This window comes from Gavialis gangeticus, unplaced genomic scaffold (genome assembly GCF_001723915.1).
Source record: "Gavialis gangeticus isolate Ggan-Ray unplaced genomic scaffold, GavGan_comp1, whole genome shotgun sequence".
In the NCBI taxonomy this organism is placed as follows: domain Eukaryota; kingdom Metazoa; phylum Chordata; order Crocodylia; family Gavialidae; genus Gavialis; species Gavialis gangeticus.
Window position 1 is genome coordinate 38150424 of NW_017729022.1, and position 13626 is coordinate 38164049.

The 13626-nt window shown below is 40.7% G+C and overlaps 1 protein-coding gene across 4 annotated transcripts in view; it reads right to left on the reverse strand.

The window, feature by feature from the left end:
* PPFIA2 (PTPRF interacting protein alpha 2) overlaps positions 1-13626 on the reverse strand; it is an 854871-nt gene that overhangs the window by 377481 nt on the left and 463764 nt on the right. For all 4 annotated transcript variants that reach the window (XM_019514802.1, XM_019514801.1, XM_019514804.1 and 1 more), the window contains one exon: positions 12326-12427. In XM_019514802.1, the coding sequence (XP_019370347.1) occupies positions 12326-12427 (102 nt within the window). The remainder of the gene's footprint in view (positions 1-12325; positions 12428-13626) is intronic.

Consider the following 13626-nt stretch of genomic DNA (forward strand, 5'->3'; position numbering starts at 1 on the left):
TGTTACATGGTTTTTGGTTGTAGCCATGTTGGTCTAAGGACAGAGGCAGGCAAGGTTCTTTGGGAGATGTGATATCTTTTATTAGACCAACTGAGTAGTTCAGAAAAAGTTCTTTGCAAGCTTTTGGGTGCAATCACCCTTCTTCAGGCATAGGGAACCCCTGCTGTTCTGAGACTCCATGGAATGAGTCTCAGAACAACAGAGACTCCCAATACCTGAAGAAGGGTGAATGCACCCAAAAGCTTACAAAGAACGTTTTTTCCGAACTACTCAGTTGGTCTAATAAAAAATATCACATCTGCCCAAAGAAACTTGCCATTTTGTAATGGATGTTATGTTTAGCTTAAGAAAATACTTTTTTACATTATAGAAAGAGACGTGATTGTATAAAAGAATTAAAAGGTATTCTTTATCTAGAAAGGTACGGATTTTGGAGGGTAACATCTTTTATTGGACCAACAGGTCTTTCCACATGATGTTTTAAAAATGTTTACTTAAACATGTGTCTGGTTTTCTCCCAGACCTGAAGAAGGGTATCTTGTTCCCAAAACCTTGTCTAAGATCTCTACTATGCAGTTGATTCAATAAAACAGCTCATCCAAAAAATTCTTCCCTCTTGCATATTCCTGGACCATCTCAGCTACAACATTGCTCCAACACTACCTTCCTTATTTAGGACATTACAAAGAAAAGTGATGCTTAGGATACATTATAAGACCTGAAAACTTTGTAAAAAAGTGGGGGTTTTTTACCCACTCTTTTTTCAAAAAGAAAAAATCATGTTTTAATCCACATGATGAAGCATTTCTTTTATTACATTTAATTACTTTTTTCTATAAAATTTAAGAGGAGAATACATAGTTTCAAAATAACATTATTTTAAAGGAGAAAACCTCTATCATGCCTCAATGCTTTCTGTGCAATCTTTATTTGCAAGCATCTCATATTTAAATGAATGTCATTCATATATCATATTTTCTCAGATACCATGTCCCCAAAAAACCTGCACCTTGTTTGTGGAGTGGCAGAACGAAAAAAAAAATCCAGAGTTATGGCCGCATAGAGCAGTGCAGAGTCTACTCTTCAGCTCACTCACTCTCCTTTTCCTGATCAGGCACAAGCTGCAGTTTCAACCCTTTCACAGCTAAATTAACAAAAGCTCTTGGCTGCCAAAAGTTGAAACTGTATCTGTGATGAAGATAGGACTCTATGGGAAGGTGCTGAATTTAGAAAAGAGCTAAAAACCATCTCCTGGGCTGTGAAATAGGAGGAGAGGGCCGAGGAGTAGCTAACACACAGCAAAATTGCTGAAGGAAGGATAGCTTTATTAGCAATTTTGCCCATTAAAAAGGAGCAAGAGTATCAATACCTGTGATGTTAAGAGTAATTAGCAGGACTCAGGTAGATTATAATGAGTCATGGCATCAATGGACTCCCTCAGTGCTGCCTGAATAGAAATGCCACTGCTGCTTCTGGACAGTTGGTTTAGAACTTTAGATGAAGCAGGAATCAGCAGCTGGACAGCACCATTGCACCTCCCTGGATTTGCCCCTACAGAACTCTACCTACCTCTACTATTACCCATCTGCTGGAAGGAAGAGAAAGAAAAGAAGCAACAATCATGTTACAGAATCTCCATGTTTATAGACTGGGCAGAAAATCAGCTTTCTCCGTTAAGACATGGACCCCAATTTAGGAAGGCTAAGTTTTTGGGGAAAGCTGCATGTAGTACATGAGTTAATATAGTAATTTCAGGCATATTGTTCTTGTTATTATTACGTGAAGAGTAAGCCAGATGTGGCTATAACAAAATAACTTGGTGGTGTAACTGATTACTAATATTAAAGCCATAGAATAATTTGAATAGAAATGTTTATATTCATTTGGAAATTAATTAATTATCTGGTAATACAGGAGCAACTTCATTCCAAACTCTAAAATGCAAGGAGAATCTTTTCTTATGTATGGTAAAAAAAGGACAAGAAAAGTTCAAGAATCATTCAGAATTACAGGAAAGCTATTTTAAGAGCTGAAAGATTATAGAAATAGAAATAAAAGTGTCCAGAATCATTTGGAAGACAATTTCAGCACCTATTAAACTCAGATTGAACTAAACGGATCTCTCAGAAAATGGATGGAGTAAAAGAAAGAGTAAGATAGTTAACTTAAACATCTTTTAAGATTTTTCTGTTACAAAGGCAAAAGCAATATAATCACAGAGTGAACTGAAGAATTAAAATGCTCCACACTAATACGAGTAGATTGCATATATTAAAGAAAACTGTGGCTGGTACCTGAACCCAGTCAAGCTCCTGAAAGAATAATGTCTCCTATCTTAGTAAGAATATGGAAAAGAAAATTAAAAATTCCTCTGAATACCTTCTCTCTTATTCTGTTATACCATTATGCCCTTATATACTTATGCAATCTCTTATTCTCTTTTACGCACACTTGGTGTCTTACAGTCATTTTTGTATTCTTAGCTTACCCTGTGACTCTTATTACAGCTTCAAGACAACACCACTACAAGCAAATGAACAGCAGTAGTATGACACCAAAGGAAAAGAAAGAGGCTATAAATTATTTTGCCAGCATGATAAAAATAACGGAGACTTCAAAGTCATTGATAAACGGAACTTTCAAAAGCACTGCCAAATGCTGAGCTTTAAACTATTCTTGCAATAATTTGAATTTAAAATGCTAATGTAAGCTGAGAAAGTGTGCCATGTGCCTGAGAGCTTGTTTAAGATCCTTCCAATAAATATCATCCCAAAAACCTCTCTCTCTTTTAATTTAAGGTATTCATGGGTTTTCTCATTAAATATCATGATGATAAGGCTATAGCAGAGGAGCTAAATTAATTCTTTGCATTGCCTTTTACTTCCCAAGATATCAGGGGACATCGCACACTAGATCAATCATTCCTAGCAAACAGATCTGAAGAGTTGGATCACACTGAGGTGACAATAGAAGTTTTAGAGCAAATGAATAAATGAAATACTAATGAATCTCCAGGGCTGGATGAAATGCACCTGAGAGTTTTGAAGGAGTCCTGAAATTGCAGAACTGTTGGCAAAAATATGTATCACTTTAAATGGGCTCTCTGAGAGACTGTAAGGTTGACAACATAATATCCATCTTCAAAAGACAAGAGGTAATCCTGGGAACTACACAGCACTGTAGTTACTGTACATTGTTAGGAATAATACTGTAATAACAGTACTAACTGAATGCACAGTAACCAACCCTACTGCACAGTAGCACTGGCGCACGCCTTTTTAGTGATACTAATATAGCAGAAAGCCCCTTTGTACATTTTCCTTCTGGACATTGATATAACAGAAGCCCCTTCTTGCCTGCACCTACCCCCCTCTCCCCATTTTGTGCATTTATTTTTCCTTCTAAGTATTGGCAGAAACCTAGCACATGCATTGCATGGGTGTGGCAAGGCTCAGAGAAGGCCAGAAAGCTGAAGTGGCTTTCTGTAGAAGAAACCTGCAAACTACATCTACATATCAGTTAAACTCAGTGTCACTAGAGAAAACAAAAGAACTAAAATATCCACTTCAAAGACTGTAAATATATATCCTGGTGCTAATAACTCACTGTCCCCAGTAACCTTTGATCCTCAGTATCTCATATTGCATTTTTGTATATTTCTCACAGTGCATTTTTATATTTCATCTGTCTTGTCTTTACCATGGCATTTTGTATTTTATGTTTTATACTTTTAAATCCTTAAGGAATGTACTCCCTGTAGAATGAAGTTACGTTCTGGACCACTGTTAAAAACTGCATTGAAACTGCAATTGTAAAATGATAAAATCTGCTATATTGGGCAGTCCCTTGAGTGAATGCGAGTATGAATGACAAACCAAGTACTCCTGGCTGTCAATTGACAATAGCCAGAATAACTTACCATTACAAAACTCTACAAGCCATTTTAAGTTAATCAAGCCAAGGAACTGATTCCTGGAACTAAGCACCCATTCTATTGACTATTCCTGTCACCCATGACAATACAGCCATTAAGTCAGTAAGTCAAGGGTGGACTCCTGAAACTTCAGGTACGAGCAAGCAGAGACCCCTGTGACTAACAGCTGTCATGTACTACTCAAAACCCACGTGGGACAGCGACCTCTGGATTGGGCAGCCAAGATGATGCTGGGAGATCACACAAGTCTGCCAGAAAGGGATAAAAGGCAGTGAAGCGTTACCCTCAGTGGCGCCCTCTCATCCAGCACCTGGCCTAGGAGACAGAAGGACAAGCAGGCAACCCCCTTCTGGAGAAGACATTGCCTTGAAGGAAGTTGACCATCAACAGCAGACTCCAGGGCCTCAGACAGATAGTTATACTGACACCAGTGGTCTCACAATCACTACAGCAGCTACTATACACTATACTACATGGGTTTAAATAAGTGAGTGCGTGCGTCTGTGTGTGTGTGCGCTAAGGTGACTAGTAACCCTCATAACTCAAAGTCTGCATTTATGATTTTATTGGTAACTTCACATCCCATCCAATAAATTAGAATTATGATCCTGAGAGTTGGTCCTTTGTAGCCAACACTAATGCTCAGTAGAGTAATTCTACTGTGCATTAGCACAATAACATGGCTTTTGCCATGATGCACTACTGTGCAGTAGAATTAGTCTACTGTTCATTTAGTGTCTCGTGTGATGCGCCCATTGAGTATCACTTCCATCTCCGGCAAGTTTCATAGTTGGTAGGATCAGAATGGATCTGAGCAGATCATCAAGTCCAACCCCCTGCTGTGGCAGGAAAGAGTACTGGGGTCAAATGACCCTGGCAAGGTGTTCATCCAGCCTCCTCTTAAAGACCCCCAGGGTAGGAGCCAGTGCCACTTCTCTTGGAAGTTGGTTCCAGATCTGAGCTGCCCTGACAGTGAAGTAGCGCCTCCTGATGTCTAATCTGAATCCACCCTCCGCCAGCTTGTGACCATTATTTCTAGTCACTCCTGGTAGTGCTTGGGGGAACAGGGACTCCCCCAGTGCCTGCTGGTCCCCTCTGACTAGTTTGTAAACGGTTACTAGATCTCCCCTCAGCCTTCTTTAGTGGAGGCTGAACAGGTTCAGGTCCTGTAGCCTCTCCTCGTAGGGCCTGCCCCCTGATCATGCGAGTGGCCCTCCTCTGGACCCTCTCCATGTTGTCCATGTCCCTCCTGAAGTGCAGCGCCCAGAACTGGACGCAGTACTCCAACTGCGTCCTGACCAGTGCTGCATAGAGGGGGAGGATCACCTCCCTGGACCTGCTTAAGAATTGTAAGTTAGTAGAATAAAGAATAAAATTAGCAGTCACATGGAAAAATATGATAGAAGAGTCAGCAGTTTTTGTAAAGGGAAATCCTGCCTCAGGATAGTCACTTTTCAGGATGGAGGGTGGTCAAAAGTAGGGTCTCACAGGGATCTGATCTGGATCCAGTTTTGTTCAACATTTTTATGAATGACCTGGAAATGGGAATGCACAGTGAAATCTCCAAGTTTGCACATGACACTAAATTATTCCAGGTAGTCATATCTCAGACTGACAGAGAAGAGCAGCAGAAATATCTGAGAGGAGCTTCAGAAAGCTATGTGAGTTGTACAAAATGGCAAATGAACTTCAGTATCAGTAAGTGCAAGGTAAATCACATGAGGAAAAATAACTTCAACTATTTGTATGCACTGCTGGGCTCTGAACTAGCTTTTATGACTCAGAAAAGAGAGCTTGGGGTCACTGTAGATATTTCTCAAAAACCATCAGCTCAATGTGCAGCAGCAGCCAAAAAAGCCAATAAAATACATGGCATCATTAAGAAGGGAATTGAAAACAAAATGGAGAAATCATCCTGCTATTATACAAATCCATGGTGAGCCCACATTTTGAACAGTGCATGCAGTTCCAGTCTCTGCATCTCAGAAAAAAGGTGTAGTAGAATTTAAAAAGGTACAGAGAAATACAGCCAAAATGATCATGGGTATGGAGCACTTGCCAAATCAGGAAAGTTGAAAAAGATTAGGGTTCTTCAGTGTGTTTAAGAAAGCAGCTGACAGGAAATATGATAGAGGTCTACAAAATCATGAGAGGCATGGACAAAGCAAAGAGGGAACTCTTACTCAACAAGACCCAGAACAGTAGATCTAGGGGACATCCACTGAAATCTGTAGGAGACAGGTTTAAAACTAACAAGAGAAAGCACCTTTCTATGCAGTACATTGTTAACTTGTGGAACCCATTACCACCGGAGACAACTTAACTAGAGAAAATTAATGGATGATAGCTCTATTAATAGTTATTAAACAGAATAGTTGGAGACGCTTCCTCTGCCATCTATAAACCAATGATGATGGATAACAGGCTAATGGGCAGGGAATAGATCACTTCAGATATACCCCATTTAATGATCTCCCTCTAATGCATTCACTACAGCCACTGTCAAAAACCAAATACTGGGCTAGATGGATCTTTGGTCTGACCCAGTATGGCACTTCTTATGTTCTTATATAATTTAGACTGTTTCTGAACAATTTCGGTTATTCATGTGATACAGAACAGAATTCACCAACCCTTAAATAAAAGCCTTTTGCCAATCTCTAAATTGTTTTGTTATCTGTAATACATAAGGCAAGACCCACTGCTTATCTGTGATTTGCCTACAGCAGTGATTCTCAGCCCCGGTGCTAGTAACCTGAGGTACTGCATACACCCAGAAAGACTGAGATAATATACAGATCAGCTATGTAGCCATCCCAGGGAGACAGCTTAATCTACAGTCTGTGCAATTAGTATAAAAAGAAATGCAACAACTCTGGTAGGTTTGGGCATAGGATTTGAAATGTATATTCACTTATATGAATGCTTAAATATTCACAGAGATATCAAGTAAATGGGGATGTTCATCTAAGAGATGGGAAACCTAGCTCCAGTTCCTGTCTTAGTGAATGACTACCCAGTAATACAAGTGGAACAGTGTCAACCGAAGAGACTAAGATAACCCCAAAATTTATCAAGTAGATAAGAAGGCAGGGCAGGGTGGCACTTTAAAGACCAACTCATTCAGAAAGGTAGATAAAGTAACTGAATCTGTCTCCCCCACATGGTAGCCAAGAGCCTTAACTCCTGGGCTATTGAGTAAAAGGGAGACAATGACGTGGACATTTGTCTTCCTCCTCTGGGAATCTACTCCTTCATTTTTATTTATTTTGCTGTTCTTACAAGTGCCCAAAATGAAACATTTTGTTGCAGTTCAAATGGAGCATTTCACATCAACAATGATTTTTTGGGGGTCAAGCTAGAAAGATCTATTATCCCCATAGCTTTAAATAAGAACCTTCATTTTCTCAGATCGTCTATCAGCACCAGTAACTGGCAGGATCTTGAAAAGGCAGTCTTTCTTTTAAAACTATTACCTCCCACTTCTGTTTTCTCTTTTTCTCCTGTGAACTATTATACCAATGGACTGTAGGCTTAGACAAATAGTTTTCAGTATCAATTTCTCTTTTAAACCAGTCTTACCCATTACTTCAACATATTATTTAGAAATTTTGGAAACAATAAGAAAAAAATTACACAGCTCCTATACTAAATTCATTAGTGGAGGCTCAACTTCAGCAGTTTTTCTCTATCGCCAGTTTCCATGCGCATACACTTCATTCTGGTACCAAACTACCATTATTTGGGAAAAGTAGAGATATTTAAATTGAGAAGCAATTAACTGGTCTCAGCTCATGAAAGAAAGTAATCTCATCTTAACATAATGTATGTAAAGATCTCTTTTAGTTCTGGCCTCCTCTAATACCTTAGATTATCAAAATCAATATACCACACTGTTGCCTGCTCCAGCTCTAGAAGAGACTATAAATGCCTTTCCATAATTTGTAGTTTTGTTCATTCAGAAGTAAAATTATACCCAAAGAAACACCTACAGAAGTTTTTATAAAACTATCTGGTTTTTATACATTTTCAAAGTCACATGTAATGATTTTACTGAGAAAAACTATTTTATTTATGTCTTCCTATCAGTGCTGGGAGGCCAATCAATATACATACAGGTGGCCCAGCATTGTTCTTTTTTGCCTCATATATGTTATCAGACTAAGTCGCCCTCTAAGTTCTGAACTGAAAATATTTCTACTGTAAACTTACAATGATATGAGAAACAGAAATGCTTGGACTGGGCAGATAACATAGTTGCAGGGAAGAAATCTATTGCAGTACTGAATTTAAATACTATGAGAATGAAGGGTAAATTGTGATGGGCTCAGTTTAAGGCAGGATAGCTGAGTCTCTAAATTTTTGCCTTATATCTAAAGGTCTTAGAGAATAAACATTGCAACAAATGGACTAGACCTAGGTTTTGTTCTTTTGTTTTTTGGTTTTTTATTCTGGTAATTTGCTTGCCCTATGGTCAAATACTTTTCTTCTTGGAGGTGCCAAAGGTGCAACAAACATGACTGGAACACTCTATGGAAACTCATTAGTGGGGAGGGAGTGGGAAGAGAAAGGAAAGAGGAATACGGTCTAAGTGGGACATACTGCTCTGATTGTGTGTATGATTGGGAACAGCTATGAGAAAGTGCACTCAACCTGAAACATGGCAGGAATTTGAAGTTACACAAAAGGTAAGAGGCAAGGATTTCTTAGGGTGATAACTTTTATTGGACCAACTATGTTGTTGAGATAGTCAGACAAGCTTTTGATGCAAGCCATTCTTCATCAGGTCTCTCACAGAGCATCTCACATTTGGAAGCATGCCCAGCCTTATCACAACTACATCGGTGGTCCAATAAAAGACATCACCCTAAGAAATCCTTGCCTCTTGCATTATTTCTGGCCCATCATGATGACAATGTCAGTCTTTCACTACCCTAAAGGGTAAGATCAGACTTACAAAGGGGTGCATTTCAGGTCTGCTGCTGCTTACAAAGATCTGTAATTCTTGAATTCTTTAACTGTAAAGTTTCTTCTTTTAAGACATTCTTTGAGTTTGAAACGGCAATTATGGGATTCCTCAGGCTAATGACTACCTGCCTAACATACCCCTTCTAGTCCTACATTCCTATATTTACAAAGCCAGTTCCTTTGCTTTCCTGCCACATTTTCTCCAAAGAAATTAAACAAATTCAGAGAGGCCATGTGGTGGTGAAGCACCACCACAGGCTTCCGAAGGGGAGAGGGTAATCCCCATGGGCCTCAAACCCTGGAAACAGACCCCTGGCGGGAGTGACTTACCCCCTGCTGGGCAGCCAGAGTAGGAGCCGGGACCGTGGCTGCAGCCACATGAGTCGGCATTATGCCAACTGTTTAATCCGCTGTTTCCCATGCGGGGAACAGCTGGACCAATCATACCGGCCACCACAGGAAAGTTTAAAAGCCCCGCCGGAACCAGGGCGGGGACTGAGCCAGGGAGAGAGAGCGCTGGTGGGCAGCACGCTAGGCTCCAGCATGGAAGAGGAGCGGCACAGCCTGCGCGGCTCCCGCAGGCCATGCAGGGGAAACTGCTGAGCCCCCTGCAGGAGGCAGAGCAGGGGAAGCCCTTCAGCTCCCCGCTGAAAGCAAGCTAAGGGAAGCATTTAAGCTCTCTGTAGGGAGCAAGGCAGAGGAGGCATTTGAGCCCCCTGGAGAAGGCTGGGGTCAAGGAGACAGCTCCACAGCCCTCTCCTCCTCAGGGGAGTATTTCTTCTGAGAAAAAAAAAAACCCAAAAAAGAAAAGGGAAAAATCAAAGAGCCTAGAGAAGGTAGGCTGTGCTTCGAGGCCGGAGGGAGGAGAGACATCTGCATTCACGGCGACATGGGACCCCACCCAAAGCAAGCTGTGGGCAACCCCGCAGGGCCGAAATCCCCATTCTATGAACAGCCATCCGTTTGGCGAGTGCACGGGGTGTAGGGGAGGCGGAGCCCCATGGAACATAGCACCAAATAATTGTGAATACTGCCGTTTGTCAGAAGGCCCTTCCATGAAGATCTTCACTGAACTCCCCTCTCTTGACAGTTTCACATCAGAGTCATGGCAGGTGAGTTGAGGGGCAGGGCTATGCACCCGACAGGCCGTGCAACACGTAAGGCCCCAGAGATCACAGGCCAGAACCTGATCCTCTGGAAAAGTATGTGTAAGTGGATAGACAGAAGGAAGGCAGGAGGGATTGGGAGTCTCATGTACTGATACTGCAGTCTAGGTTGCTGGATGATGGTGCCTTACATCCCAAACAAATATGCCAAATAAAATGAGCATTCCCTGTTTTTAGGCTCTCTCATTCTTGCTTGCACCACTCAGCTTGGCAGTGTGGGGGAGGCAGGGTTGCATTTAAAGCCTAGGGGCCAGACACAAGGGTGGGAACAGATTCTCTGGCCCTGTTTCCCAGCCCCATTGGTTTTGAGGTGCCTGCCTGCGGCACCCAGCTGAACAGTGGAGGTGGCATGGGGAAGACAGCAGGAACCAGGATGTGGTCTTGAGGACAGCCTTTCTGAGTCCAATTCCCAGTCTCCATTTTTTTGAAGCCCCAGCCCCACCACCCAGCTGGGTGGCAGGGGCAAAAAGTGGCTTTAACATGTCACTTGGGGAGGCCACTTCCTCTGATCTTGCATGTTAAGAGCCAGCACACACAGCTCCTGGGAGAGGCACAGAGGAACAGCACTGCAGGGGAACCCCTAACCCTATCCAGTTTGGGGAAGAGGCAAGCGGCAGAGGTTGCTGGTCCCCTCTTCTGTACCAGACTGGGAAAAGCGAGTACACATAAGCATTCATTCTTGAGAGGGAAATTCACTCAAAAGGGAGATATTTAGGTTGATCTTCTCCTAGAAGGGGCCTATTTCCCCTAGCAGAAATTCAATGAATACTTCTACACTTGTCATTTCTACCTGGAAAGCATTGATTCTCTGGTCAGAAATGAACTGTCCATAAATAACCAGTAAATGACATGTCAGGACTATGTATGATGCCGGCAATGTCTTGAACGTCACCAGTATTTTAAGTTTACTCTCTTTACCATTGTTTTTACTTCTCATCTCTACTTCCATACAGCAGCATCAAACCCTTCCCCTCCAACACTTCTGAATGCCATTTTGTCCTGCTTTCCACAAGAACCTGGATGTGTAGCTCATTTTCTTTTCAAAAACACTTTGAACCATTTACCTTTTTTCTTATTTACTTGGGGTTACTGTTCCTTAAAATGATGACAAACAAATTAAATAAAATAACCATTTTATTTATTTTTATTCCCCACATTTCTGTTAAAAACTAGATCCAAACATGTACAATATGGCTGTAGGTTGTCTGCATGTCCCCTTGAGCAGTCCAGCTTATGACAAAACTAGTAAGTTATACAAAGCCTTTTGGATACTCAGTCTCCATATCGATTTATGTCATGAACATTATGTTGGAGCCCTTACTGACAGCAAAACTCCTTTTTGAACATCATTTTCGTTTTTGCTTGCCCAAAAAGATAGGGGGTGCCATATATAAACTGGAGTGAATATGAAACAATTGAGTCAATTCTGAGCCCAACCAGAACCACAGTCTGATTCCTAATTGTGCAAAATGCTGGTAGAAACTGGAGGCCTTTAGAAAAGCTGTTTGTTTATCTCAGGAACCTCTCACTTGTATGACCCCAGATTTTGAACTCTGGTGCCCTATACTCCAAGGTATGCAGAATATCATGGCAATCCAAAGCAGCACATGGATTTCAGAATACCTTGAAGAGTTGACCATTAAAGAAAAAGGTATTTTCAATATTAATTGCAGCAGAGGTGTTTCTCTGTTATAAGGATGCTATGTGCATAACATGTAGAGTGCCATTTATAAATTGTAACCTGATTCTCTAACCTAACCCTGTACTAGAGTAATTTTGACTTAAAACCTTGATTTTTTTTTTTTTTTTTTTTAGAGGATGATAAAAAGAGATTACAATACAAACTGATACGTGCTAGTGGTCTAATTTTGCCCTTAGGTAAGCCACAGGCAGAACATGTCTCTCAGGTTTTACAGAGTTGCAATTTAAGGATAAAATCCTGGCCAAGTGAAGTTAGTGACAAAACTCCCATTAACTTAATAGGCCATGATATCAATCTAACTACATATAGCACATTATGGATGGAATTACAGCAGTTTATGCAATTTACAGAAAATCATCCTCTCTCCTCCATATACATGTATATAGAAATCTTCACAAGCTTAAGATACTTTTTACTAGGCAGGGACATTATGTAGGTTTTGGTTTTGAATGAAAATGAACATTTAGATGTACACAAATTTATTCCTTCTACTCTTTATGAAATTACTACTAACACTGTGCTACATAAACAGATAAGGTCAGACTTTATACTTACTCTTGTGTTATTTCTTTCAGCTTTCAGTTCTGAAATCTCCTCTTCTTTTTCAAGCAACTGCTCCCTACACACATTTAACTCTTTTGTCAATGCAGCAAATTCCTACAAAATGGAAACAAATATAAAGTTTACTGAAATTGTATTACCAAAAACAATACGTATTGTAGAGTTTTAGGATTCAATGATCAAATCAGTTCACAAGGACAGCAATATAAGTTACACTAGCAGGATGATAATCCATATGTGATGCATTATTTGTAAATAGAGAATTAATTACAGGCCTATAATCATTTTTGGAGTTTAGACAGCTTAAATCAGCAGAGGCTATGACCCAGTGTCTAAAAAAATACTTCTGAAGACATCAAATTATCTTGTTTAAAGAATAACAGACACATTCACGTCATCATCATAAACAATAATTTGTTTTTGTAGGTCTTTTCATTCAGTTCTCTGAGGGATGTCAAACATACAGACCAGATTCAGCCAATGAAACTGGGACATCTGGTCCACAGCTGGGGTGCTGGACCACCAGTAGTACTGCAGGAAGACACTTGGCAACACGACTTGTTCCCATGGTGGCATGCAAGTGCCCTGGTGAGAATCAACGTGATGGATCCCCAGCATCACAATGAAAGGAACCCAGGACCCTGGCTTGCTTCTAGGGCAGCAGACAAGAATCCAGGTGAGAATCCCAGCAGCACTGTGGAAAGAAGCCTGATGCTTTGCTTTGCTCGTGCAGCGGCAGCCAAGTGCTCAGGGTGTCTGGCCTGTTCCTGCTGGGTCCCAAACTGGAAGCAGGGAGGGGTTTGTGGGTCTGGTCCCACATCATTCATGAGACCTGCAGACCAATCCTGCAGGGCCAGATGAACGTCAGATGAGTCTGACACCCCTGAATTACCTCAAATGGTTCTGACAACATTAGCAATTTAAAACCCTGAATCAGGAAAGGATCTATATTCGAGACAGGATAGAACCACACACTTGCTTACCCTATGTAAGCATATACTAATTGCTTATATCTCACCATATATATCTTGCCTTGAATAAGGATGCTTGTATATAAAATATATGTATTTCACCCTATATACTTAATAGTAATAAGGCATACTACATAGTATGCAGAAGTACTTCTGTATATCTAGTAGAATAATACTTTACCAAAAAGAGACTGCAAGTCTCCTCCATGTAATATGAGGTGTTGAAATTATTTGGTCTTAATCAGGAGTTTAAAATTAAGGATGTGCTTAATGTTATCATAAAGGTGGATGAACTTAAATATATGCAAAAGTATTCTCCAGAAT